At 32.9% G+C, this 26,955-nt stretch overlaps 4 protein-coding genes across 4 annotated transcripts; 2 read left to right on the forward strand and 2 right to left on the reverse strand.

Annotated features, from left to right (window-relative positions):
* Positions 1 to 9,181: 9,181 nt before the first annotated feature.
* On the reverse strand, positions 9,182 to 10,597 carry LOC133183573 (uncharacterized). Its single transcript, XM_061318512.1, has 2 exons — positions 10,471 to 10,597; positions 9,182 to 9,550 (listed from the first exon to the last, which is right to left on the reverse strand). Exons 1-2 carry the CDS (start codon positions 10,478 to 10,480, stop codon positions 9,207 to 9,209), a joined length of 354 nt encoding a protein of 117 aa, XP_061174496.1. The 5' UTR covers positions 10,481 to 10,597; the 3' UTR covers positions 9,182 to 9,206.
* A 612-nt stretch (positions 10,598 to 11,209) lies between these two features.
* On the forward strand, positions 11,210 to 12,528 carry LOC133183574 (DNA ligase 1-like). The gene is made up of 3 exons (XM_061318513.1): positions 11,210 to 11,521; positions 11,668 to 11,911; positions 12,141 to 12,528. The coding sequence occupies exons 2-3, from the start codon at positions 11,692 to 11,694 to the stop codon at positions 12,452 to 12,454; spliced, it is 534 nt and encodes a 177-aa protein (XP_061174497.1). The 5' UTR covers positions 11,210 to 11,521; positions 11,668 to 11,691; the 3' UTR covers positions 12,455 to 12,528.
* Positions 12,529 to 17,519: 4,991 nt separating this feature from the next.
* On the forward strand, positions 17,520 to 23,407 carry LOC133182201 (cartilage matrix protein-like). The gene is made up of 6 exons (XM_061316954.1): positions 17,520 to 17,582; positions 17,665 to 17,689; positions 17,869 to 18,459; positions 18,885 to 19,055; positions 20,173 to 20,772; positions 21,287 to 23,407. The coding sequence occupies exons 1-6, from the start codon at positions 17,535 to 17,537 to the stop codon at positions 21,838 to 21,840; spliced, it is 1,989 nt and encodes a 662-aa protein (XP_061172938.1). The 5' UTR covers positions 17,520 to 17,534; the 3' UTR covers positions 21,841 to 23,407.
* Positions 23,408 to 23,426: 19 nt separating this feature from the next.
* On the reverse strand, positions 23,427 to 26,424 carry LOC133182639 (collagen alpha-6(VI) chain-like). Its single transcript, XM_061317486.1, has 5 exons — positions 26,406 to 26,424; positions 25,724 to 26,293; positions 25,546 to 25,617; positions 24,185 to 24,781; positions 23,427 to 24,041 (listed from the first exon to the last, which is right to left on the reverse strand). Exons 1-5 carry the CDS (start codon positions 26,422 to 26,424, stop codon positions 23,500 to 23,502), a joined length of 1,800 nt encoding a protein of 599 aa, XP_061173470.1. The 3' UTR covers positions 23,427 to 23,499.
* Between the last annotated feature and the right edge of the window lie 531 nt (positions 26,425 to 26,955).

The following is a 26,955-nucleotide window of genomic DNA, read 5'->3' on the forward strand; positions in this document are numbered from 1 at the left end:
TTTGTTAAAAATCACTGATTCTACACGAAAGTACTTGAAGACTTGAAATTGATAGACGATAAGGGCCAACTTACGACTAAAACTGTATGACAAAGTACGAGATGTCTTCAGCTTTTCCAATGTAAACTTTCCTTATTTATATAATATAATATTCCGCTTTCACCTGCATATGATGTTTACGTCTCCCAATAATATATATACCTATAATATATTACATTTTGAATAACGAAACAAAACTTTTTTTGCGGAAACATAAAAATGTAAGACCTGAGACACTCCTCATTTTGTATAGAAAATATAAGCAAAATGCACTTGACGTTCCTCAACAAATCAAAGTCTATCCCCTTTATTGCAGATATTTGAGAATTTATCTTCCAAGAAAATATTAATGAATTACAAGTTCTTTTTGACTACAAACCAGGAGATTGATTTTTTGACGATGGGAATGCAAGAATTGGCTAAATGAATTATCACTGGAAACACCTGATAGATGGAGATCTGAAAATATCAGGCAGGAACTGGGACCAAACTCCTTATTTGCTGCCTTTCATTTTGCTTTACAAAGAATCAATTAAAGAAACTAATAATTAACATTTCCAACGCCAAGAGCACTAAGGTACGTTAAAACAATTCTTCATGCAATTCAATCCATGTAAATTGTATTTATTCTTATGCTCCCTTAAAAAAGCCGGCATATTGCTTTAAATACCCCTGTCGGTAGGTCAGTCGATCGGTAGACCAAGTGATGTCTGTTCAATATCTTGAGAACCATTTGCTTGACAGAAATTAAACCTGGTACATTGGTTTCCCTTAAGGAGAAGATGATGACCTATTCATTTTGAGGTCAAAAAATTAAAGATTGAGAGTAAAACTAGCCACCGGCTACCCGATATTGAGGTGTTATAGAGATCAAACCTAGTATAATGTTTGCCCCTACTAGAACATGACCAATTGCTTTCACTAACATTACAGACATTCTAAATTTAAAGGTGCTTTGACACAGATTTGAAGTTAATATTTTCTCAGATTTTCTGTATAATTTCATGACTTGTATGTTGCTATAGCATTTCATACTAAAATATAATAAAAATCTTATTTCATCTCGAAGTTATTAAAACTTCGAATTTCTGGACGCGTTGGATTGACACATCCTTGCGCTTTCTCATATTTTAATTTTATTCTTAATACTTAAGAAAAGTGGCAATATTGTTGTTTATTAATGAAAAATATTAAAACTATAACCCAGAAAATTCAGAGTAGAAATGTTCGAAAGCAAAACCCACTCACAGTTTTGTAAGTCCGTGCGCAGTGGTGTGTGTAGAGTTTAACAATTGAACACACCCGGTGAATTGTAAACATTAACAATAACAGAGCTCGAGCCCTGTTTACAAAAACAGTTTACGTTTCACGGGTGTGTTCAATTTGTTAAACTCTGTACACATCACAGAGCACGTACTGATAATACCGGTGAGCTGGTTTTGCTTTCGAACATTTCTACTCTGAATTTTCTGGATTATAGATGTAATATTTTTCATTAATACATAACAAAATCGCTTCTTTTCTTAAATATTAAGGACAAAGTTAAAATTTGTGTAAGTGCAAAGATGTGTAAATCAAACGCGTCCCGGAATTCGTAGTTCCAATAATTTCCAGATAAAATAAGTTTCTAATTATATTTTCGTGTGAAATGCTATTGCAATATATAAGTCGTGATAGAAAATTTGAGAAAATATTAAGTTCAAATCTGTGACTAAGCACCTTTAAAGTTGTTTCAATTTTAATATTGACACACGGGGCCAAAGATGTTTCTCAAAGATTTCTTTTTTTTCTGTTTTCTTTTGTCAGATATTTTGCAAGTTTTCAAAAAAACGATGGAATGGACAGATATGACCAAAAAATTAACCAGCTGTATATTCCAATCACCCGTTTTATGTCATGTTTTGCCACAGATATATTTTCGGTCAAAATTGTTGTTGTTTGTTATCCGTCAGATCGGAAGTCATATTCCATCTTACTAGACCTACAGAAAGCAAACAATTAGAATCGATTCATTAACAAACATCACTGCGTTTGCATTATTCAGAAAGACGATGGAAATGAGGACTTTTAAATATTTTATGACAATTAATAAAGAAATTGATCGACCTAGTCAAACATAAAACCTCTAATTTTTATTTTGATTAAATTGTCATTGGCTTATTATACCACTTGTCAATTCGCTGTAGGAGACTTTTTAATGTAAGGTTTCATTCAATTATACGGTGGCAGGCCCGTAGGAAGCAATTTCACTTTGAGGGGACACAACCATACATTTTCAGTTGGGGGATCGACACTATCAACTACCAAAGTTCCTTGACAAGCAAAAAAAAGAGAAAAGGTCTTCAGACGTTATTATTGAGTGGGCACAGGCATGCATACAGTAGCTATGTTTTATATAGTATTCTATATATCGGCAAAATTATGCCCCCCCCCCCCCCCGGTTCCAACAGCCATGGGTGGTATATTAAGGACATGCAAATTTTTATTTACTTCATATGGTGGAAATATTATCTCGTTTGTACTAGATATGATACTGTTGGCATGTATTATTATATGTCGTTTCCACAACTTATTATGTCATTTGCAAAACTTATCATCTCGTTCGCATGACATTATCTCGTTCGCACGAACTTAATATCTCGTTTGCACGACATTTAATGTCGTTTGCACGAGATATTTTTCTGAGGATTTTTATTCCTTTGTTATGTTTTGAACTATAAACTGACCAAAGAATTGTATATTTACGAAAGCCCTGATATGGCATTGGAAGTTGATTTCAATATGTGGGTGAAGAAAAAGCAGGGATGCATCTAATGCTAATATTACTATCGTCTATATACGGAGAATTAATTTAAAAAAAAATGTTTTAAAATTGCAAAAATTATAGAAGCGATGTAATATAGAGAAAACGAACAGTATTTAAGCTCATAAACCATTTAAACAACAAATTTGGAGCAGAGCAAACGCGGACCTCCGAAAAATCAGAGGCGGGATCAGGTGCCATGGAGGAGTAAGCATCACCTGTCGACCTGTCACACCCGCTGTGTGCTCCTTGTCATGATCGGGTAAACCGAAAAATCCGTAGAAATTTTAGTGTATAAATAGTGGTCTAACAATCTGCATAAAAAACGTCAGTCAGCATTTGTCCTAATGATAGATTATATTTGCTGATAAGGTCCTTGTATCAATCATAGAACTTTCGACATGATGATTTCAAATGAGACTGTTGATATCCAACTTGTTGGTTATAAATAAGACCTTTTTGCATTTTAGAGACCAAGTTACTAACTGAACGATTTTAAACGTCTTTCAGTTTTATTCGGGAAGACACAGTCTAACACACAAATGTTTACAAATAGCAAACATTTGTTATGAATATATAATTGATTCTTTGGTATAGATTGTGGCGGGAAAAAAACAAGAAATTAAAAATGTTACATCTAATGAGAATGTAAATTATAAAACTTGAATTGTCCTTTAATATCTCTGAACAGATATGCATGATATGCATTCGCAGTTGCATGGGAAACATTTCATTCAAAATTGAAATTAAATGATTCCAAAGCCAGATTCAATGTCGGTGTAAAGACGAATAGTGACCCTCATAGATTAATGACCGGAGGGGTCATTTTTTAACAAAAAATGACCCCCCAGCCGTAGAAAAAATTAATTTTTTTGTAGAAAAAGAGCCCTAGGGGTCATATTTTTATATGTGCGTCCTATAAAAAATTGACCCCCGTTGGAAAATGACCCGTTTTCCAACAGATACACAATTTATAACAGGTGATTGATGTCAAGGTTTGAACCTCAATGTTTAATTCTTCTTTATGCCCTTTTTGATTAACACTGGACGAAGGCGCAATTAAAATGCAATAAAACAGCATTACATTTACATGCATGTTTCTATCTTTTAAGCCTTTTGTGTTCTCAGCACATATTGAAAATCGCAAAATGGCTACTATTGGTTATAACTCTTAACGTAATCTCCCTTTATGACTGTCTTCCATTTGTTTCATATTTGGATATTTGACTGATTATAGACATTCATACATGTAGCTTAATAACAGACAAATGGGATGTTCTAGCTTTTCAATAGTAAACATGTCTCTCAAAGTATTCAGCATGCTTTGAGTACGATCAACTTTATTTTTTAAAAAGCGAATGAAAAAAAATGAATGAGATAGGTTTTCGGAAAGAAATACGGGAAGTTATGCAATGTAATATTTATATTTAAGAAATAAACAACAATGTTAAAAAGTTCTCTGGGAAATGAACTTGGTTGGTCACGTGATCAAATCCTGTGAAGCCCGAAGGGCTTCTCAGAAGATTTGATCACGTACCAACCAAGTTCATTTCCCAGTGAACTTTTTAACATTGTTGTTTATTACTTTTATTTACATTTGAGACGAATATTCTGAGTAGAACTGCATTTATTACACAAACGGCCCGCCGTATTGCTATGTTGTGACGCGCAATGACCTAGAAGCTGTTTGGTCTTGAGAGTTCGCCTCGCTCCAACATTTGAATATTTACATGGATGTTAAGCCGTCCAGTTCAGGAAATATCTGTTCGTAATGAAAAAACAATGATCGCTACTGAGAATAATCTTACTGTTCTTGTATGAGTTCTTTATATATGAAGTCAAAAGCGGTGGTATATCGTCTTCAGTTTACATACCTTCAAAGGAATTTCGGGTTAAAAAGGTAAGCGTGATTTTAGGCTAATTAGAAACATTCTTCACACCGAAGAAAGATATAATGATCATTTGTTGAACGAAAAAAAAATATATGTTTCAATAATTTTATCTTTTTCATCGCTTTAACGGCTCAGAAGTTCCGAAACTGTGTCACTGTGACAGAAATATGTAGACAAGATATCGTCTCGCTGTGTGATTCGGTCACGCCATGACCTCTGACCCCCTAATAAGTTCATACAGAATTGAACATATTTTCTTTTCAATAAGTTCATCTAAGAAAAATATTTGCAAATGTAAATAAATATTTTTTAATGACATAAAGGGTGTGTAAATGAGGTAGAATGTATCTCAAATGACATAATATCTCGTGCGAACGACCTCCTGTGGACATATTTAAGAAATAAACAACAATGTTAAAAAGTTCTCTGGGAAATGAACTTGGTTGGTCACGTGATCAAATCCTGTGAAGCCCGAAGGGCTTCTCAGAAGATTTGATCACGTACCAACCAAGTTCATTTCCCAGTGAACTTTTTAACATTGTTGTTTATTACTTTTATTTACATTTGAGACGAGAATTCTGAAAAGAACTGCATTTATTACACGAACGGCCCGCCGTATTGCTATGTTGTGACGCGCAATGACCTAGAAGCTGTTTGGTCTTGAGAGTTCGCCTCGCTCCAACATTTGAATACTTACATTGATGTTCAACAGTCCAGTTCAGGAAATATCTGTTCATAATGAAAAAAAACCATGATCGCTACTGAGAATAATCTTACTATTATTGTATGAGTTCTTAATATATGAAGTCAAAAGCGGTAGTATCGTCTTCAGTTTACATACCTTCAAAGGAATTTCGGGTTAAAAGGTAAGCGTGATTTTAGGCTAATTAAAAACATTCTTCACACCGAAGAAAGAACTAATGATCATTTGTTGAACGAAAAAAACATATATATTTCAATAATTTTATCTTTTTCATCGCTTTAACGGCTTAGAAGTTCCGAAATCAGTGTCACCGTGACAGAAATATGTAGACAAGATATCATCTCGCTGTGTGATTCGGTCACGCCATGACCTCTGACCCCCTAATAAGTTCATACAGAATTGAACATATTTTCTCATCAATAGGTTCATCTAAGAAAAATATTTGCAAATGTAAATAATTCCTAATAAAAAAAAAGGTGAAAATAACAAACAGTGATGATTTTAAAATATCCACAAACAATACAATTCTGTTAACAGGGCATAAAAAAGGACCCTAGAAAATTGCAGAGGTAAGATCAGGTGCCTAGAAAGAGTAAGCATCCCCTGTTGACCCGTCACACCTGCCGTGAGCCCTATAAATAAATCAGGGGACATTCCGTTGTCGAATTAAGTATAGAAAAAAAGGCCAAACAATTGACCCAATTATAGGTTATATTTGTTGACAGGGTCATTGATACGACCATTGAATTTACGAAATGCTGACTTTAAACGAGGTTGTTGAAACCCCTGTAACATCAACTTACATGTATCTGTCAGTAGCCTGCCTCGATTTAAAAATTAATCGTGTTCTTGTGTATCGAATAATTTGGTAGACGTTAACATCATATGCAAATGATAGCGGAATATTACTACGTAAATAAGTAAAGATGACGATGAAGCCATCCCGCTTGTCAGACAATTTAGTTGTAAGTTGGTCTTTAGCGTCTATAGTCAGTAGGACGTCCAAATATAAAGCAGACGTGGCAAACATAAAAAGGACATAAAATTTCTGCATGTCTGAAATATATACAATAGCATAATATGCATTAAATTTTATTTATAAACAGTGGTCTATGGGAATTTCTTTATAAATATATAGATGTAATAATGAAGGATCCCAGTATAATGTACATATGTACATTCAAGTCTGTTAGCGTGGTCGTCTGAGAATAGGATACATACATGTAAGAGGAATAATTTTCTTTAGAAATCCACTTTAAAACAGTGATACATGTACATTTGTCAAATAAATATGGAAAGATGTCAATACAGTGTATATTGAAGTAGATAAATGTTTTTAATTTATCGTTGAAGACAGACCATTTAATTGACCTTCCAGGTGAATATAAGGATTTATTTTTCCAACATTGAACGAAATAGATTGAAAACAACTCTGAAAAGTTATTTCACCTGCATCCGAATTCCACTCAAATTAACATAATATTCAGGCTCAAAGAATCGGAGAAGGGGGTGGGGGATTGCTCACCCCTCCTTTTTCTGAATGTAAATTTTAGCAATTTCTAGTTTGAAAATGTTCATTGAAAGTCTTGTAAACACACCCTCTTTTTTATACAGTATAGTTAAAAAAATCTCTCCTAATTGAGTGGACATGGTGAACATTCAGGCACATAGAATTAAGGGTGGGGTAGAGTATCCTCCCCCTTCCATTTTCATAAACGCCATTTTTATTTTTTCACTTGAAAATAATCATTGCAAGTCTGGTTGCCCTATCCAAAACTTTTTGATACAGTAGAGTAAAAGGAAATCCTCTTTGCATCAATAGACTTTTTAAGGGGTTCATCAAAGATATTTTTTGGCTAACTTGTCATTTCGCTTCTTATAATGCCCCATTTCCCCTTTCGATGCTATGCCTGACATTTATTTTTTCTACATTGCACCAAAACTAGATTTCAAATTCAAAATAAATACTGGTTATGCTTATTATGTTAACTCTAACTCTGTCAGTACGATGATTTTCACCATCGAAAAAAAAAACAATGTTCACCTCGCCTTTTGGGCTCGATAAATCTTTTAATTTTCTAGATTCTGAATCATCGCATTAATCTTAAAAACAGCAATGATTGTACAAAGTCATGAAATCAACATATCATCGATTTATTCCCAATTTAGCTCAGGTGAGCATTTTGGTCAACAGGTCTCTTGGTTTATTATTTTTATTTTGCCCCCTAAAAATTTCAACTTTAATTCTCTTTAATCCACAAGATTTCATTATTCTACGGGGGTCATTTTTCTTCACGTGGGGTATGCAGATTTTTAGGGTGATGACACTTTTTCTACGGGCAAAAGGGTCATTTTTCGACGTCGAATAATGACCGGGGGTCATTATTCGATGGCGAAAAATGACCCCCGGTCATTATTCTATGGGGGTCATTATTCGTCTTTACACCGGTTCACCCGGTGTCCAAAAGTCCCCCCTTGTAATTTTTTTTGGGGGGTGGGGGTATTTTGTTTGTTTCACTTGTATATAGTATCAATTCATTCCACAGGTCAGACTGTTCTTTTTTGCACGCCATCTAGCGTCAATTCAGTTAACGACTGTTGGTTTGCGTCGGTGATCGAGCATTTTGTAATATAGTCTGTTGATTTTGAAACTGAGTCTGTTGATTTTATTTCAAGCTATTTTTTTGTATCTCAGTAATTTATTTTTTTCAAAATTCATTGTGAGTTTTGCATTAACGTCTTTCCTTACCCTTTCCGCCGCCCATAAACTTTACATAATTAAAATTTATTTTACACAAACAGTAACACACCTTTACACATATATGACTCCATATAATAAGTTGTATGAGAATTTCTATATTTATCTAGCCTAGTCATTATATATACAATACAATTCTTCAGTAAATATACTAAAACCGCCCACCCCAAACCTTTCCAGTCACTTTTGAGATAATAAAGTGATCACAGAGTGTTGGTTTCTTGGACCAGACTGGAAAACATTCTATTCCCAGATAATTATTTCAAAGTATTAATTATTTCGCTAAAAAATTCAGACCTGTGAAATTTGTAATTTTCTGAAAGCTGAAACATTTTAAAAGCAACACCATTTATTCGAGGCACATAAACTTAAAATAAAAAAAACATAATCAGTAAGATACCTCTTTACCTAAAATCTATATTTGTTATCTTTTCTGGTGATTCATGTTTTCTTTATAGTGAAAAATTACACAGTAAACAATAAAGGAAATGTGTAGTTTTCAACGGACCGTGGATTGCGTTTAGTACAATCGCACCTCCTTTTTTAAAGAACAGTCGAAAATTTCATTTTTGAAACAAAATTAATTCATTATTCATCTGTTTAAATCAATGCTACTGTATTTCGTTATTTTAATTTATGGGGGAAAATGGTGCAGAACTTCAAGAATGCACTAGAACCCACCGAAATAGTACCCATCTACAAACCATTTTCTGGCTCAGGAGAAAGTACTCCGTCAGACCCTCCTCGGACTCCCATTTTAAAATCCTAGCGACGGCCCTGGTTTTAGGTAAAATATTTTGTAATCCGGTGCAGGGCGGGGGTCTTGACCCCAAGTGTTATTTTAAGAGTAATTAATACGCGTTATGGCCTAAAAATGACAAGGCTCCCCAGGAAACATGGATTCCTTAGGTAAAAAGAAGTCATATACATGCATATCATATATGAAGGAAAGCGGCTTGTCCATAAGAAGTGCCCAACCCCTCACATATATATAATCTAAATATTCTAACTTTATTGTTTATTTATTGCAGCTTGTGCTTGAGTAACAGATTCTTTTTTGACATATTTCGTCTCCATTTCTTCTTTGAAAGTTTTACAATAACGTTCAACTTGCTCTTTGCCATATTGCAGCAATATCGATTTCATATGCTCTATGTCCGTATTTTCCACTGTTGATGGTGGATGACAAACAGGATCTTCTCTATATTTTTCTACAACACAATATTCTGATGAAGATGACGAAATGTTGGAATAACTTCTCTGACTGACAAAAGTCGAGGGATTTTCTCCTGATTCTATACTAGATTTTCCCCATTTTCCGGAGATCTCCGTCAATTTATCTTCACATTTTGAACCTAAAGAAGTAGAGGAAGATACTTTATTCTAGGTAATTAAACTTTTCAATTTACAAAGTATAAAAAACGTATTAAAATTTCAAAAATGATAAGAAACCTAAGGTGAAACTAACGAGCGCTAGGGTTGCTCTTGATTTCACCATCATCTTTACTATGAGTTTTGACTTTCAACTTGACTTAGTATGAGTTTGTATTATTTTCTTTATAATGCAAAGTTAGGGTCCATCAATACAAAAAAATGAGCAAATGTAGACAGAAAAAATGCACTTCTGATGCTAGAGCTGGCATAGAAATTCTTTGACCTTCTACCTTTGAATTAATTTTCATGTACCAAATCATGCAAGTTATAGTCATGCCATTTCAAGAAAAGATAGTTCAATGTCATAGCACATGATTTAAAAAAATATCTTATTTGCAGCTGTTGTCTGATCAATTTCTGATAAAGCATTGTGCAGAAAGTCATAGTTTCCTTAACAAATGTTCCCGTCATAAGCTAATGCTTCAAATAATTCATGAAACTCTGCTCCCTTTCCATGTAGAGTCTGTGGTATATGATGTTAAAGGCGAATTTTTAACTCTTTTAAAGCATTTGAATCACAACTTTTTTGTTCATCGAAGAAGAATATTCTACGTTACTCTATAATCATTTTGGATTTTTCATCCTTGGCATTTTCCTCTATAGTAAGACAGAAAATATTGTGTTATTTTTACACTTGTAATTGATGTCTCCCCATTTTGCATGTGTGACTATAAATGCAGCATTTTGTAGATACATTTTTATTTCAGCTGACAAGAATCAATGGTTGAACAATAAACTATTAGTTGTCGAGTGTATTCCACATCTTTATATCAAGATAAGAAATATTTTTTTATCATTTGCTTAACGGAAAGTTTATGACATAACAAATAAATGCACATACCTTTATTCATCTTAACAGAAAATGGATTAAGTCACCTGATAATTCATACCATGACAAAATTTAACGACTTAGACATTGCATAGTCTCTTCTTTCATCGAAGTTAACTTCACCATGAATATGTGTCTCGCAACAACTACAGGTATATACATAATATGACATGAGGATATCAGGAATCGCGAATGAACTCTTGCATGCATTGAAGGGTTTTAAATTTATTAATGATAGAATTTAAAGGATATATTGTGAACTATTTTGAGCTCTGCGAATCGAAATGAAGCTGTATAATTAGCCTCAATATGATCATAAAAGCAAATCAAGAAATTAGAAAGTCGGAGAGAATATGACTATATGTGTTTAGAAGTAATATTCTGAAAATGGCTGAGGGAAAAACCGATGTAAGGCACTCACAAATCACTAAAACACTCGATGAAATGTTCGATAAACTGACAACAAAAACACCTTTTAAAAATAAGGAGCAAATACATGGCTTGTGGATGTCACTTTATAAGGAAAATCTTATTCCAACGGCACCACCATCAATAGCAAATTCTTTAGATGCATTGTGTAGTATAAGAAAGAATATGACCAAAAATCAGAAAGCCCGCAGTTTAGTAATGGCGTGGTTATGTGTTGTTAAAAAGCAAGGTAAGTATTTTCTTATTTTATAAAGAAAATATATGTAAAATGCATGTGACTAACGTAAACAAATCAAAAACTGCCTCTTTTATTGCAGATATTAAAGAATTTATCTTCCAAGAAAATATAAATGGATTACAAGTTCTTATTGATTACAAACCAGAAGAGGGATTGTTTGACGATGGGAATGCAATAAAATGGCTGGATAAGTTATCCCTGGAAATACTATATCGATGCAGATCAGACATTACCAGGCAGGAACTTGGACCAAACTCGTTATTCGTTGCTCTTCAAACTGCTTTACAAAGACAGATTGAAAAAATAGAAAGAAAAACTTTGGATAAAACATTAACATCTTGGGAATCCCTTAAAGAAACACTTAAAACGTGCATTTCTAATACCAAGAGCACTAAGGTATGAAAAAGAAAAACAATTCTTCATTCCATGCAATCCAATTCATATATATATATATATATATATATATATATATATATATATATATATATATATATATATATATATATATATATATATATATATATATAATTTTCTTTTGTCAGATACTGCGCGAGTTTTCCAAAACGATGGAATGGAAAGATATGACAAAAAATGAACCAGCTATTTATACCTGGCTTCCGTTTTATGTCATGTTTGCCGCAGATGCATTCTCGGTGAACGTTGTTGTTCTTTGTTACCCGTCAGAAGAGGAAGTTATATTTTATCCTACAAAACCTACAGGGAGAGAAATTAGAATCGGTTTGATCAACAAACAGCACTACGTTTGCATTATTCCGAAAGACGAAGGTAACGAAAGACTTTTTGGAAAAAAAAATCTTGAAGCCATTTAATAAAGAACTTGTCAAACTACTCAAACTTTAAATCTCTAATTTTTATAATAATGGTAATTGCTTTTGGCATAATATGTCATGTGTCATTTCGATGCAAGAGACATTTTAATTTAAGATTGCACTAAAACTCATTTAAATTGATTGCCTTTCCTTTGATCTTTAATATATCTGCGTGTTTCATGCAGAGAAGAAACACACCGAGAAGGTGAAAAACTTGGAACTTTCCATTAAAGATTTAAAGACACGCATTCAACTCAAAAATAATCAAATAAGTGAACTGAAAGAAAAGGATAAGAAAAATAAAGAAGCAATTTCTAGACTCGAGGCTGAAAAAGGAAAACTCGAAGAAGAACTGGCAGAAAAAGAACAAGAAAAAGCAGACTTGATTAAATGTGCAGCTGAGGAAATGCAAACAACTTGTCAGAAATTAACAGAGCAATTGACGGCAAAATTCATTGAAGAGTTTGCATTAAAGATTGCAGGTTTTACTGAAAAATGAATCTGGAAAGTAACAGTCACATTTTAATAGTGGATGTTTTATTTTAATTTTGAAAATTCTCTTTTTAAATCTTTTTCAATCTGATAACTAATACATAGAATTAGAGATTCCACAACTAGAAAAAATATCATTTATATCGAAATAATCGTTGAAGATTGTTTATCATTTTATCAAATATATAAGAATAAAACAGTTGTTTAACATCAAATACTTTTGTTTTACAGCTACAATTATTATGTAAAACAATGGGACCGCAAGTCCAGACGTGGACGACGAAAACTAATTCAAACTTTTTAAAAAAGTTAATACCAAAGCTTGGATTTTATATGAAATATGGAGATAACGAACAGTAATCAAGCTCAAAGATCCATTCAAACAATACACAGCAGAGTAAACACGGACCGCTAAGAGGTTGGATCAGGTACCATGGAAAAGAAAGCATCCCTTGTCGATCGGTCATACCCGTCGTATGCTCTTTGTCATGATCGGGCAAACAGAAAAATCCGTAGACAATTCAGTGTGTAAATTATGATCTAACAATTAGTATGAAAAACTCTAGACTTAATGTAAGATTGAATTTGCTGACAAGGTCATTGTACCGACCAGAGAAAAAAAAGTTTTATTATATGATTAAATAATTCCTAACTCTGATTGGCGGAGATTCAACATTGTAGAAATCGGTCTACCGGTGATATAAGTACACCTGCACCCGACCTTAAAATGAGCTTAACATTTAATTTCAACATTAGACCAAAACGTCTAATTGAAACAGTTATGAAAAGTTATTTAACCTGCACCCGACTTCAATGTGAACATAACATTTATGTTCTTTCTAGATCTGATCAAATTAGATTGAGAAAGATTAAGTGTTATCTGAATACATAAGTTAACATTGATATTAGGATTTACGTCCCATTTGAGAATTTTTCCCTTATATAGGGACATCACCATATACCGGTGAAGGGCTTCAAATTTAGACCTATACTCGGCACTCAGGGCCATTGAGCAGTGAGGACTCTTTATAGTGCCAACGCTTACCGTGAAAGGGGACCTCAGATTTAAAGGTCTTCCGAAAGAACAGTCATTACCTGTTTACATCTTGACTTTACCGTATGGAGTTTATATCTCTCAGTTGATTCGATAAGCAAGAGCAATTTCTTAAATGAGGAAAGCTATTGACACACAAGTTGATGAAACAAGGATATTAGCAGCCTCGTTTAAATTCATCATTGGCAAGTTCTATGGTCAAAATAATGACCTTGTCAGCAAATACAATCTATCATTGAGTCAAATACTGAGTGAGGTTTTTCACACTAATTATTAGGCCATTGTTTACACACTGAACTGTCTACGGATTTTTCCGTTTTTCCCGATCATGACAAGGAGAACATGGCGGGTGTGACCGGTCGGCAGGGGATGCTCACTCCTCCATGGAACTTGATCCCGCCTCCGATGTTTTTGGAGGTCCATGTTTGCTCTGCTCCCGATTTTGCATTGTTTAAATGGACTATGAGCTTGATTATTGTTCTTTATCCGTAAGGGATGGCAATCGAGTAATGAATTGCCAATCGGTTAACTGCAAGATAAATTGCATGTATACATTTTCTTGCCATATTTTTTTCAGGTTGGTTCAGTTCATAAAGAAGAAGAATAAACACGACGTCAATGAAATTTATTTCATGTTTGTCAGAACACCATAAATATCTAATTTTAATTCCAACAGGCAAGAAAAATATGAAACATATATGTTATAGACATATAGATATATATGAATAGTTTTTGGCAAACCAGATATTGATATATCACAAAAGTTTATTCTGTATTGCCCCCATAATTAAAACTAATTTTAAAAAATCACTTAATTTACAACATTTGTTTATTAATAAAACATTTTGATAGATGACTCCAAAAGGAAACATGGAGTAAGATACACATTTTAATCAGTTCTCAGTACTCAGCAATGATTTAATTAGTACAGGACATACTTGGTAACGACATAGTGTTTAAACAGTAATTAACACGTCACAAAATGACTAATTACTCCAACGACTTTAATCTGGAGAATCTTGATTATCTCCAAATCAGCTTAATAGATATATGAAAACGTTAACTTATCAACCTTCAATGACAATAGCTTTATTCTCTTTAATGTACAAACGTACACTGTAGAGAGGAGGTAGGAAATGATACACACACACACAAACATCCTCACACACCCTCTCGCACACACCCAAACTCACCCTCACACACCCTCACACACACACACACACCCTCACCCACACCCACACACATATATATATATGTATATATATATATATATATATATATATATATATATATATATATATATATATATATATATATATATATATATACACTGTGTATATATATATATATATATATATATATATATATATATATATATATATATATATATATATATATATATATATATATATATATATATATATATATATATATATATATATATATATATAAATTAATAAATTTTGCAAATAAACTCCGAAACAGGTGCACCAGAGTTCTTACTTACTCCTCTAACAATACACTATATACAAGATGATGTCCGTAAACTATATTTATATTTCACTCGCATAGTAAGTATCGTACAATAAATTAAAAGTCTACTTTTATTTTCTATAAACAGCCATGAAATAGCAAAAACGTGAGTATAGTGGCGTTTCCGGTTGGCGGATCTAGGTTACTGGAAAGTTTTAATGAAACTGACAACAAGCAATTGTTTATTTATTTCATAAAACGTCAACACTGAATTATTCAATCAAAGCTTGATTTAAATGATATAAAAGAAAAAAGATTGTGATAACCAACTAAAATGGGAAATGTCCAAATTATTTTTGTCATTCACCGATCTTAATATTAAAGGAAGCTTCTAGAACATCATATAGCATCGAGCCCGATGTTAATAAGAAAAACGAGGCGATTATAGCTGCAAGAACATAAACAAAATTTTTTTGTGTGAATGGTCATTGGAAAAATGGCAAATCATTGATAACACTATAAGTTGTGAATATCTTTATATATCGAAAAACTAAATAAATACATATATGTAGTAGGCTTTCTAATAAATTTATCGGTAAAATTTGTATATATAATTTATATTCCTATATTCCTTACTGAAAGCATCGTGGCAACGAACTCGAAGTACAATTTGTACTTCGTAATAAACTTGCTTACATGAAAAGAGAAAATTCATGAATAAGGTATTGTTCAAATACAATTAAAACTGTAAAATTTTGTGTTTTAATCAATACATTTCAGTTTTTTTCTGAGTACAGTCTTTGTATCAAATACTCGGCCTATTCATAGGGCGTTATAAGCTAATTTTTACACGGACCCTGTACTTGGGTCTTGCGTGGTTTATAAATATGTATGTATACCTTATTGATATGTAAAAAAAAAAAAAGTAAATAAAAGTATATTTTTTACTTATCAATAAGGTACAGACATATTTATGAACCAAGACTCAAGTACCTGTGAATTTTTAACCCCCTCCCCCCCCCCCCAAAAAAAGACAAAAAATAAATAAATTTATCAGTAAAATGTGTATATTCGCTGATATTATCCTTGACGGAAATGAAATAAGAGCATCTGAAGTACAATGCACATGACATAGTATAGCAGGTTTCATAATAAACGTCAATTAATGAAATTGTTATTTTTTAATTTTTTACAAAAATGGGGGTGGGTGGGGGTGGAGACGTACATGTACATCTACTTCATGCGGGATTTTGAACAAAGTATTTCTTCCTGCTATAAGCCTGTAGGCTGTCAGTAGAAACTACAACATATTTTCTGTCGGTAATGGTATATATTCAATTCCCCCACGCTTGCGCGGGATTTCATCTAGTAATAATAATAATAATAATGAACATGTCATGATTCAAGTCAATTATCTCCATCTATGATTCGTTTGATAACCAACAATTTGCATATTTTTTATCAATGCTGAACAGTTTGTTGTTGACAGGACTTGTTGAAATTTTTCTGTAGGCCCTATTTGGATTTGTATGTGAGATAATTTGAGGTACAAGTATCTTTTAACCTAGCCTCTTTAATTTCTTTTTATGTACATTCAAAAACAAAATGAAATTCATTAATAGGATCACATAAAGTAGTACAAGTCCTTTGTTCTCTTGGTAGACTATCCCATCTTCCAGTTTCAGTAGGGAGTGTGATATTGTTACATACATGTATCCTTTTATTTGTTTTGGTTATTTTGTTGTTGTTGTCCTTGTGGTTTTTGTTTGTTTGTATTTTGTTAATTTTGGTTTGTTCCGTGTTTATTTGTTTATTTTTGCATTTTTTCTTTCTTTTTCCTTTTTTTTTGTTTGTTTTTTCTCTCTTTTTTGGGTGGGGGTGGGTGGTTTGGTTGATGTTATATTGTTTTTTTTTTGTTTATGAAAGTTTTTGCAGGCATTTTTTGTTCGATAATTAATATCTGGTTGCTCATTCCCCTCTTTGAAGAAGAGAAAAACGATTCTACGTGCCTAAAGGACAAAGAAATAGATGTCAGACGAGAGTAGGTAACTGGTGTAGTGTTTATTTACAAAACAATGTCATATTATGATATTATACAAATAAGGTGGTAATTTCTTTTAATTGTAGTCCAGTTGACATGCAACACGAATAATATCTTCTTTCATAATATTTAGATTTATCAATTTTGGGTGACTTACTGGATATTGGATTTTGATATTTTTAAAACCTGATAAATTATATGTTGACATCTTTTTTTGGATTCTATTATAACATACACTAATAAAAGAATATTAACAGAAATGCAGATAAAACAGAACAAAAATTCTACACAATATAATCTTTGCTATCCTTCAGGAGTTCTCAAATAGACAAATTCATCATAACAATAACATGTATGTTTTTCATACATTACATGTAATTGCATTAAAAATATAACCACCTCTTTTTCCTTGACGTGAGTGGTACTTAGAGATCACATGGTTATATAAAAAGATTCATCGATGTTCGTCAATTAAAGACTTTTGTTTGCCTTCAGCGATACAAGTGACTTTTTAAGAACATGGTGCTTTGTAAATTTTTAACAATCTTGCTACTGATCAACGTTGTGGTGAGTTTATTTCTGGTGATAATCTTTTCGTTATTGATTTGAAAATTATTGATAATTTATGTTTCATTTTATTTTATTTCAGTCCAGCAAGAACATCAGTAATGAAGGTAACATTTATCATTCAAATCATTTAGAAAATCTACAAATTCAAGCATTAGCAATATGATCATTTATGATCATTAAGAAAACACAATTACACAGTTATGAAATAAAACAAATCAAATTCTAAAACATTCAGAAAGTTGCTTGTATGTTGTAATTAACTCTAGAATTCATTTTATAACAGTTTTAGAAAACGGACAGGCCCCTTGTAAGGGTATTGATCTCGTCTTCCTTCTGGACACGTCTAGAAGTATTTGGGGACCGGACTTCAAAAAGCAAATGGCTTTCGTCGAAAACATTATCGATGAATTTAAAATTGGACCGGACATACATGACACAAGAGTTGGTGCAATAACCTTTGCACAGACGTTCTGGCCCCAATTTTATCTGCGATCATATCTTGACAAACGAAGGGTGAAAACTGCAATTCGGTACATCAGGCACAAAAATGGCTACCGCACGAATACTGCTGCGGCACTGAAGTTCTTATATGGTTATATGTTTAATGAAAGATACGGAGGACGACCGCATGCTAATCATGTTGCAATCATCATCACTGACGGAAGATCACAAAATAGAGAATCCACTCTAGAGGCTGCGAAAATTGCCAGAGAAAAGGGTATTCAAATATTTGCCATAGGTGTTGGGAAATACCTTGATGCTGAGGAGCTAGAAGGTATTGGAAGTCAACCAATTGGACAGCATGTCTTCACAGTCTCATCCTACTCAGAACTTGGTGGTATTAAAGACAGATTACCATCGAATGCATGCGAAGGTATGCCTCACACTTAGTTTAGATGTTTTAACATTTATATGTTTTTTATCAATGTTTTAATTTCTATTAAAATTTAATATTTGTTTTGTATGAAAACATTTTCTTTCTTGTGGTAAATGTGCGTACATTTGTGATTCTTAAAATGAGTGGTACATGTCTATATTACAATCAATAATTGTAGTCCCAATGTAAACAAAGGTTGAATTTTGAGAGAAAATAATGTAAGATTAATTAAGAAACCTCGTTTGTCGTGATATTACGAGGAATGTCGTTGTCATTGAATTCTTAGTATATTCCTGTAAGTTAAATTCTTAAACTAAAGTTATTTTTGAATAAAAATAGAAAAGGCCAACAAGATGTCAATGCCAATAATAAATATAGTTTTGTAACTTTATAAATCAGATTATTTCTATTTTCCGTCAAAGTGACCACTACGACCACCACAACCACCACCACAACACCTCGACCTTCCACAACTAAAGCATCCTATGACGTGTTGGTACCAGCGGCGTTCTACAAGTCGCACTATTACCAGTATCACGATCAAGCCAATACCAATAATTACCACAAGTTCTTCAGCGACAAGCCCGCTGACTGTAAGTGGACCACTTTAGCTTAATTATCAATTATGTTTTCACCACCCACGTGTCTTAAGTCACAGCGTATTCATATCATAATGTCAAGACGTAGAAGAGGCTATTTTATTATGCGTTATCCCTGATGTTTCTAGTCAAAGAAAAGGAACGTGTATTCTGTGTTTTCTTTTTATACATAAATATTAGGTGACTGATATATCTTATTCCAAAACATTTATCAATGTCTGAGATTATGTTGAGATTTTCAGAAAAGATGATTTTAACATACCAATCAATTGCTTTTTTCCTAGTAAGAGTTATTTAAAAAAAAAAGAATGTATAAAGATGATAACACAAGGAAGTTTTAGTTTGCTCACAATTTTAAGTGTTTTGTTTACGGAAGAGAACAAGGGCACCTTAGACTACTTACAGTTAGGATACATGTAGTCAATGTCTTCCTTGGAGATATACAATGAATAAAGTTATGAAAGTGGATTAACTCAAAATATCAATTGTAAATAGCAGTCAATTAGAGTACTCCGCCTTTTCCCCTTCATACATTTATGAATTTTGTTACATGAAAAAATTATTACTTATTGTAACATTTTTGTGCAAATATTTATAAAACGTTTTACACATTGAAAATAAAAAAAAAATCTAAATTGTCCTTGGAGATTAAATATTAGTCAAAAATTAGCCAAAAAAGTATTGAGTTTTCAATGTCTTTTTAAATGGTTTTAGTTCACAGTTGAAGATGCTAGCAAAATTTGAAAACAAAATTTAAACATATCTACCAAATTATGTAAGAAGCACGTTTTTTAACGAGAAATGTTAGCACACAAGGAACAAAACTGATCCAAAGAAAAAAAACAGGTTAAAATACAACAGCAAAAAGAAAAAAAAATCAACTGAGCAAAATTAACAACACACAAATAACAAAGAAAAAACAACAAAGCAGCTTTTTCAATGTCGAAGTACACCCAGACGTCTTTAAGATAAACTTTTATCAAGTACAAAAACACGCAAACTTTTAGAAATCATTGTCTGAATATTTACTTGACACATGAGTGTGACATTTACTCTTTTTTTAAGCATTGATACAACGATTTTGTAAAATGTACTGATTTCTGTTCGACAGATTGTGGAAAAAAGGAGGCAGATATTTATTTTGTACTAGATGCTTCTAGCAGTATTTGGAAAGTGGACTTTGATAAAGAACTTAACTTTGTCAATGAAATGATAGATGATTTAAAGATTGACAACGTGCATGGAAGGATCAGAGCTGGAGTGGTAGTGTTTAGCAACAGAACAAGAAATGTTGTTGCTCTGGACTCCAAACGTACACAGGCGGAGCTCAAGCGACAGATCAGTGGTGTTACATATAGCAGAGGCGTTACCAACACAAATGAAGCCATCAGATTCGTCCGCCAGTACGGCTTCCGAGAAGGAGTCACTCGTCCCGGTGCTATCAAAATTGCGATTGTCATGACTGATGGCATTTCAAGGTTACCTCGAAAAACTATGGAGCAATCTGAGCTTGCAAGAAATGAAAACATTACTATCTTTGCAATTGGTATTGGAAACAAAGTTGACAAAACAGAGTTGAAGAGAATAGCAAATGACCCTAATAGCAAGCACGTCTTCCACGTCAGTGATTTTAATGGTCTTCATGCAATTAAAGATTTACTGGTACTCTCTACATGTGCTGTTATACCAGACGTACCTCAAAACCTTCAAAGTAAGTATAAAGGATATAAACACTAACTATTTCATTTTTTGTTCAATATTTGACCTGATTTTATCACTGTGCTTTAATCTTGAAGAAGTCACTTGAAGTTGAGACACATTTCTTTAGAGGATAGGTAAATATCATAAGTTTTTCACAAAGATAAATCAAGGTTAAATCATTACAATAGAAAAGGGAGAAAAGCTGGAATTTTCTTTAATTTCTTTTTTCATTGTTCTTTAAGCTGATTCATAATATTCCGAAATGTTTGTCTTCAAAAAAAAAGAAAAGAAAAAGAAATAGGACAAAGAAACAAGTGCCTCTTGATGTAACGGAAGAACATGAACAATGACATAACATCTACTCGATAAAAAAAAATAATAAGGTCCTTCTAAGTTTCTTCCTTATTTATATAGGTCAGATTTAAATAGCCAATTAACTTCTTCAAGTAATAAAGGACTATTTAAAATGTATTTTCATTTTCTAAAAAATATAATAAAAATATGAGTCTCCAACCTCTTTTTAGCATGTAGTGGAGACAAAGAAACAGATGTCCTGTTTGCGTACGACGTTTCGAGTCTTGGATTTAGGAAAAGTGAAGTAATTGGCCGATTTATCCACACACTTGTATCCAGTCTCGACCTGTCGACCGGTAAAGTGAATGTTGGCCGTATCACTGACAACTGTCCGCGCTACAGCAACGTACCACTTGGACGTGATACTAAACTGTTCACAGAGCTCAAATTCCCTGGTATAGGACAGTTACTAAAATCCATGAATAAGAGTTTCCCAGTCAGTTCAAATGTGAAGAGAATTGGTGTGCTAGTTGTGGACGAAAGTACGACTGGGGAGAGAGAAGCCGTAGAATTTATAAAGAAAAATAACAACTTTGAGCTGATGGTCATCGCCATTGGGGACCGACAAAACACAGCATTTGCAGCAGATCTGGCTTCCGATCCTGACTTTAATTTTCTTGTACGGGTGCCCCAGTACTCTGATCTGAGCACATCGTTCAGTAGAGTTCTTGATAAACTTTGCACAGCCATAAAGAGGTCGTTTGTGCTTAGTTTGAATAGCTAAAAAAATTTCTTTATTACATTCTTAGCTTATGGTACAGGAGTACAGACGTGTAACAAATTTCGGCAAAATTTTCATACTACCATTGTCGTTTTTATCTGATTTGCTTTTTGATTTGTTAAAGAGTTAATTGTTTTATGTTGACCACTTTTTTTTTTCTACATATAAGGTTTAAGACAAATTTTACTTGTACGAATATTAAATAATAAAGATATACAGTGTAAAAATGTTTGATATCCAATGGTTTAACGCTCTTGGCTATGCGATAACAAACATCAAAGGTAAATTTTTCTTACTAGTTTTCTTTAACGAGTCACTAAGTTCCTTTAACAGGGAATCGAATAGATAAACAATTTAACACAAATCCGAGTCATTCTTTAGCTTAAGGAATTACGAATAAAAGTCGAACATATCGTAGGCCAAAACAAAGCAACAATATTGAAATATAATACAAAAAAATCTTTATTTTCTATATTATACCAACTTTGGTACATTTTAACAGATTTTCAAACAAAATAAATAGCATATGGAAATGGTTCTCTGTGATTTATGATGATCACTTTAAAAAGATCACTCCGTGCAGAGTGAATTTATTCATTTATTATTGTGGGAAAAAATCGGATTTAGAAAATTGAATGACTATGTACCAAGTTTACTATCCATTAAGACGACATCTAAATCCTTTTTATTGTACATGAATGTTTTGTTATGCTCTTACATTTAATCATCGCATTTCATAGTTTGTTTAACTAGAGCATTGAACTAATGAATTTCTAGAGCAGTTTATGATTCTGTCATAAGTGATATAGACGGACAAAACAATTAGTTTTTATATCCCAAAGTCATTTTCATGCAATTGCCACGGGTCTGAAAAGGTTACATGTACAAGATTTCTTTTTTTGTTTTTATATTCTTATATTTACATTTCTAATGTCTTTGTCCGAGATAAAATTACAACTTGTAAAAATACTTTATTTCTACATAAATCTACTGGTTCATCGATAGGCGCGGTTAAAAAAAAATCACGTGCGGGGCGGGACAAATAGAGACAGAAGCGGGACTATTAGCACGGGAATTTGCAGGAGCATGTAAATATAAGGAATAACTGTCAGATTTTTTGGATTCATGACGATGATCAATCGATTGGCTTGCGTGATAATTTTATGCATAAACGCCTTCGGCGTTTATGCAAATTATCACGCAAGCCACTCGATTGATCACACCATGAATCCAAAAAATAAGACAGTTATTCCTTAAGTACATAGTTCCCAATCTTGAAATATATACATGTACATGTATATAAATTATTTTACTTAAATATTTTATACCATAAAATGTGAATAGTTTTGAATCAATTATTATAACCATAGTCTCTTTTAATATTTCACAAAATTTTAAAAATAAAAATGAATTTTAGAACTGAAGTCCACTATGTCTCATTCCATTCTCCAAAAATGACCCTCAAAAATACACAGACTTTAAAAATTACTTTATTGTCATTCTATTCATTGAAATATAAAACATTATATATGAATGTACTTTTCAGACTAAAATAAAGTACTGAACAATCTTTTATTTTTTTTTTGTTGTTTGGATTTTTTTCATTTTTAATTTATTGATTTGTTTTTTTTCAATTATTTAGTTCTGTTTATTGTTTTTTATTCAATTATTATAAGTCATTTGACATATTTCCTCCTGAAGATATCCCGAAAGGCTTTCTATGGCTGTGAAATCGGCCAAGGAAAGAGTTTTCACCGAAGTTGATGAAATTTTGAGAATTGAATTTTTATTGTGACTGTTGCCCAAGTAGGCAATGTACATTTTATTTATCATGTTTTCTAACTCGAGGATCTCTAATTCATCTTCCCTTGTCAAGAGTTTGTCCACAATGAGAACGGCAATGTGGACTGCTTCACTTCTGACACCATTCTCTTCAGTCAACCCATAACTCCTTACTCTTTTGATGAGGAAAGACATTTTGTCAAATGATATTGCTAAGTATTTGTTTGGGGACTGTAGTGGAAGGTCACCCCCATAAACACATGATTGAGAAATGACGCCTATACGGATGTCTGATTCATTTTGAAATCGTAATTTTTCAAAGTTTTGGATTGTTTTCAAAATACTTCGAGTGCCTTGATATCCAACTGAAGCAGCATTAAAGGTGAAGAGAATGTCAACAGGTTTGTCCATAATGCAAATTGCTACAAGTGAAATTAATACATTTTTAAATTTCTTTCATTACAATCTCACTAGTGATTCATATAAGAATATCAAATTTAACATTTCCCAAACATAAATTAAATAAAATACATGCACGTTCCCCCTTAGAATGTTGCATACTTACGGCGGTCTTCCATATGCAGTCCAGCAATGACACATGTTTTAATGGCAAGTAAATTTTTAATAGAATGTAAAGCATCATACGTTGAAACATTGAATACAAAATTAAGGTCTTTCTGTGGAGGGCTAGCCATAGCCTTTAGTTCTTTCTTATCTACAAAAGGTCCCACGCCTATCGCAAAAATAAAACCCCCAGTTTTCTTCAGTTTGTTTGCTTCTAGAAAAGTCTCAAAAGGATCGCGTGATAAACCATCAGTAATAACTATAAGGATGTGGACAACATCTGGACGAGCGAATTTAAAACCATAGTCTATTATGTTTTTAAGGGCATTTCCTGTGTCTGTCCCACCTCTGAGATAAGGAACGTTATCGACAGCTTTGAAAATACTCTCCTTGGACGTGAATTCATTGAGGTGGAAAACGGACTGAAAATCGTCACTGAAAGTGGATACACCCACCGCTGTTTTGTGTGGATTAATGTCAAATGCGCTAACAATCGATTTGATGAAGCTACATGTAAGTTGTTTTTTGAAATCATCGCGAGATATACTGCTGGAAGAGTCTAGCAGGAAAAGAACATCAGCTGGTTTTCCACTACAATCTGGAAGTTTCTGAACTATGAAATCATTTTTTTAAACGTACACTTATACATTACACATTATTCTTTGCTCCCTAAAAATTCTAAATAATATTGATCTCATGATGAAAAATATGAATATTTATACTTTCTATGAATTTTACACCAGATTAAAAACCAATCTTGTGGAAGAAGATAATTCTCTAGGGGGGAAAAAGAAGCTTACTTTCAATGTTTACGGTCTTATTAAGAGGCATGTCTTCTTGCAAAACCTGGGTAGTTGGTTGATGAATTTCTAAAGATGGATGTACAAAAACAGAGAACATTTAATGAATGGTTTATTTACTAGCATTATGATTATAGGTATATACTAAGTATGAAAAATAAACATCATAAAGGGGTAGTACGATATCAAAGGTCATGAAGACCTATGCAAGTCCTTTTGATTAAGGTATCTCTGATAGTTTCATAATCTCCATATTTAGACACTTTGTAGACGTTGCTCATTGAAAATCACTTACTATCAATGATCACGGTCTCATTCGGTAGCATGTCTTCTAAAATCGTGATAGTTGTTGACTGATGAATTTCTAAGGATTTGTATACAAATACATGAACCATTTAATGAAGAGTTTAGTTATCATGTTTTGCAGAGGTATAAATAAATTAAACATCATAAAGAGGTAGTAAGATATCAAAGGTTATAAGTACCTATGCAAGTCCTTTTGATCAAAGCATCCCTTATAAAGTTAGACCCTTGGTAGACGAGCTCGTTAAAAATCACTTACTTTCAATATTCACGGTCTCATTCAGTGGCATGTCTTCTTCTAAACTCGTGGTAGTTGTTGATTGATGAATTTCTAAAGATGGATGTGCAAAAACATAGAACATTTAACATTTAATGAGAAGTGGATATATAAAATAAACATCATAAAGGGATACTCTGCTATCAAAAGTCATACAGACCTATGCAAGTCTTATTGATCAAGGCTTCCTTGATACTTTTAAGATCTCCATAGTTAGACACTCGATAGACGTGTTCTGTAATTCCAGCAATCAAACTTAACTCTTCAACATTCACATTGGCCCCCACACCGATTGCAAACATACTGATTCCCATATTTCTTGCTTGTAAAGCCGATTCTTCCGTTTCAGATTTCGAAAAGCTTTCTCCATCAGTAATGACAACAATTATATCTTTTGCTCCCTTTCTAGCACCAGTTGCTGCTTTGAACATTTTAACAGCCAGGCGGATGGCAGATGCGGTGTTGGTTCCACCAGACATGTAATTAATTCTTCTGACGGCGGCCAATATGTCTTTTTTCTCGGTGCAATTATTTAATGTAAATTCCAATCGCGGTTCGTCGCTGAAAGAGATTACCCCCACCCTGGACTGATTGACAGCTGGACCGACGTCCAGTTCTCCTGTTATGTTTTCCAAAAATTCCAGCTGACGTATAAATTCGTTCGGGAAAATGCTGGACGAGGAATCGATGACGAAAACTAGATCCACAGGACTGTTTGTGCATTGTAAACCTGGTTGAAAATGTATACAATTTTCCGATTTATTATATATTATATCATTTTATATGATGCTTCAGGAAGAAAATCTAATAACTACGCTCTGAATGTTAATGCAGTTACTTACTCTCACAGCCCGTTGACATCTGTAGAACAAAAAAAAATAATCAAATAAAAAAATATCAAATTAAATAAATAATAATTAAATTGAACATAATAATTTGAATTACACTAAAGCAATTTCTTATCATATGCGATTAAGACTTACTTTGGTGTTATCATAACAAGAAACTGAAAAATACCAGAATTTTTACTTGCCAATATCATAGCCGAAAAAACTATCCATCGCAGCATCTTGTGCACAGCAAACAACCACATACACAGTATAAAACAGAAAGTTTTAATTATATATATACCGTAACACTTTAAGTAGCTTAGAGGGTCGTTAATCAGACCCGGAAAACGTAAATCCACAATACAGAAAGGACAAGACTTGCCAATCGTATTTTCGGATTCTGTAGGAAGGCATATATTAAAACAATGCTGGTAACTAAAAAAGACGTCTTTGAATAATGCTGCTAATAAATATTACCTACAAACAACGTAAAACATCTTTCAGTATGATTTTCAATGATATTCCAATTAAGGATATATCAGCAAGCATTATGATATTATAG

Source organism: Saccostrea echinata, unplaced genomic scaffold (assembly GCF_033153115.1).
Source record: "Saccostrea echinata isolate AGI-Se365-2 ecotype Australia unplaced genomic scaffold, CSIRO_AGI_Sech_v1 ptg000009l, whole genome shotgun sequence".
In the NCBI taxonomy this organism is placed as follows: Eukaryota; Metazoa; Mollusca; class Bivalvia; order Ostreida; family Ostreidae; genus Saccostrea; species Saccostrea echinata.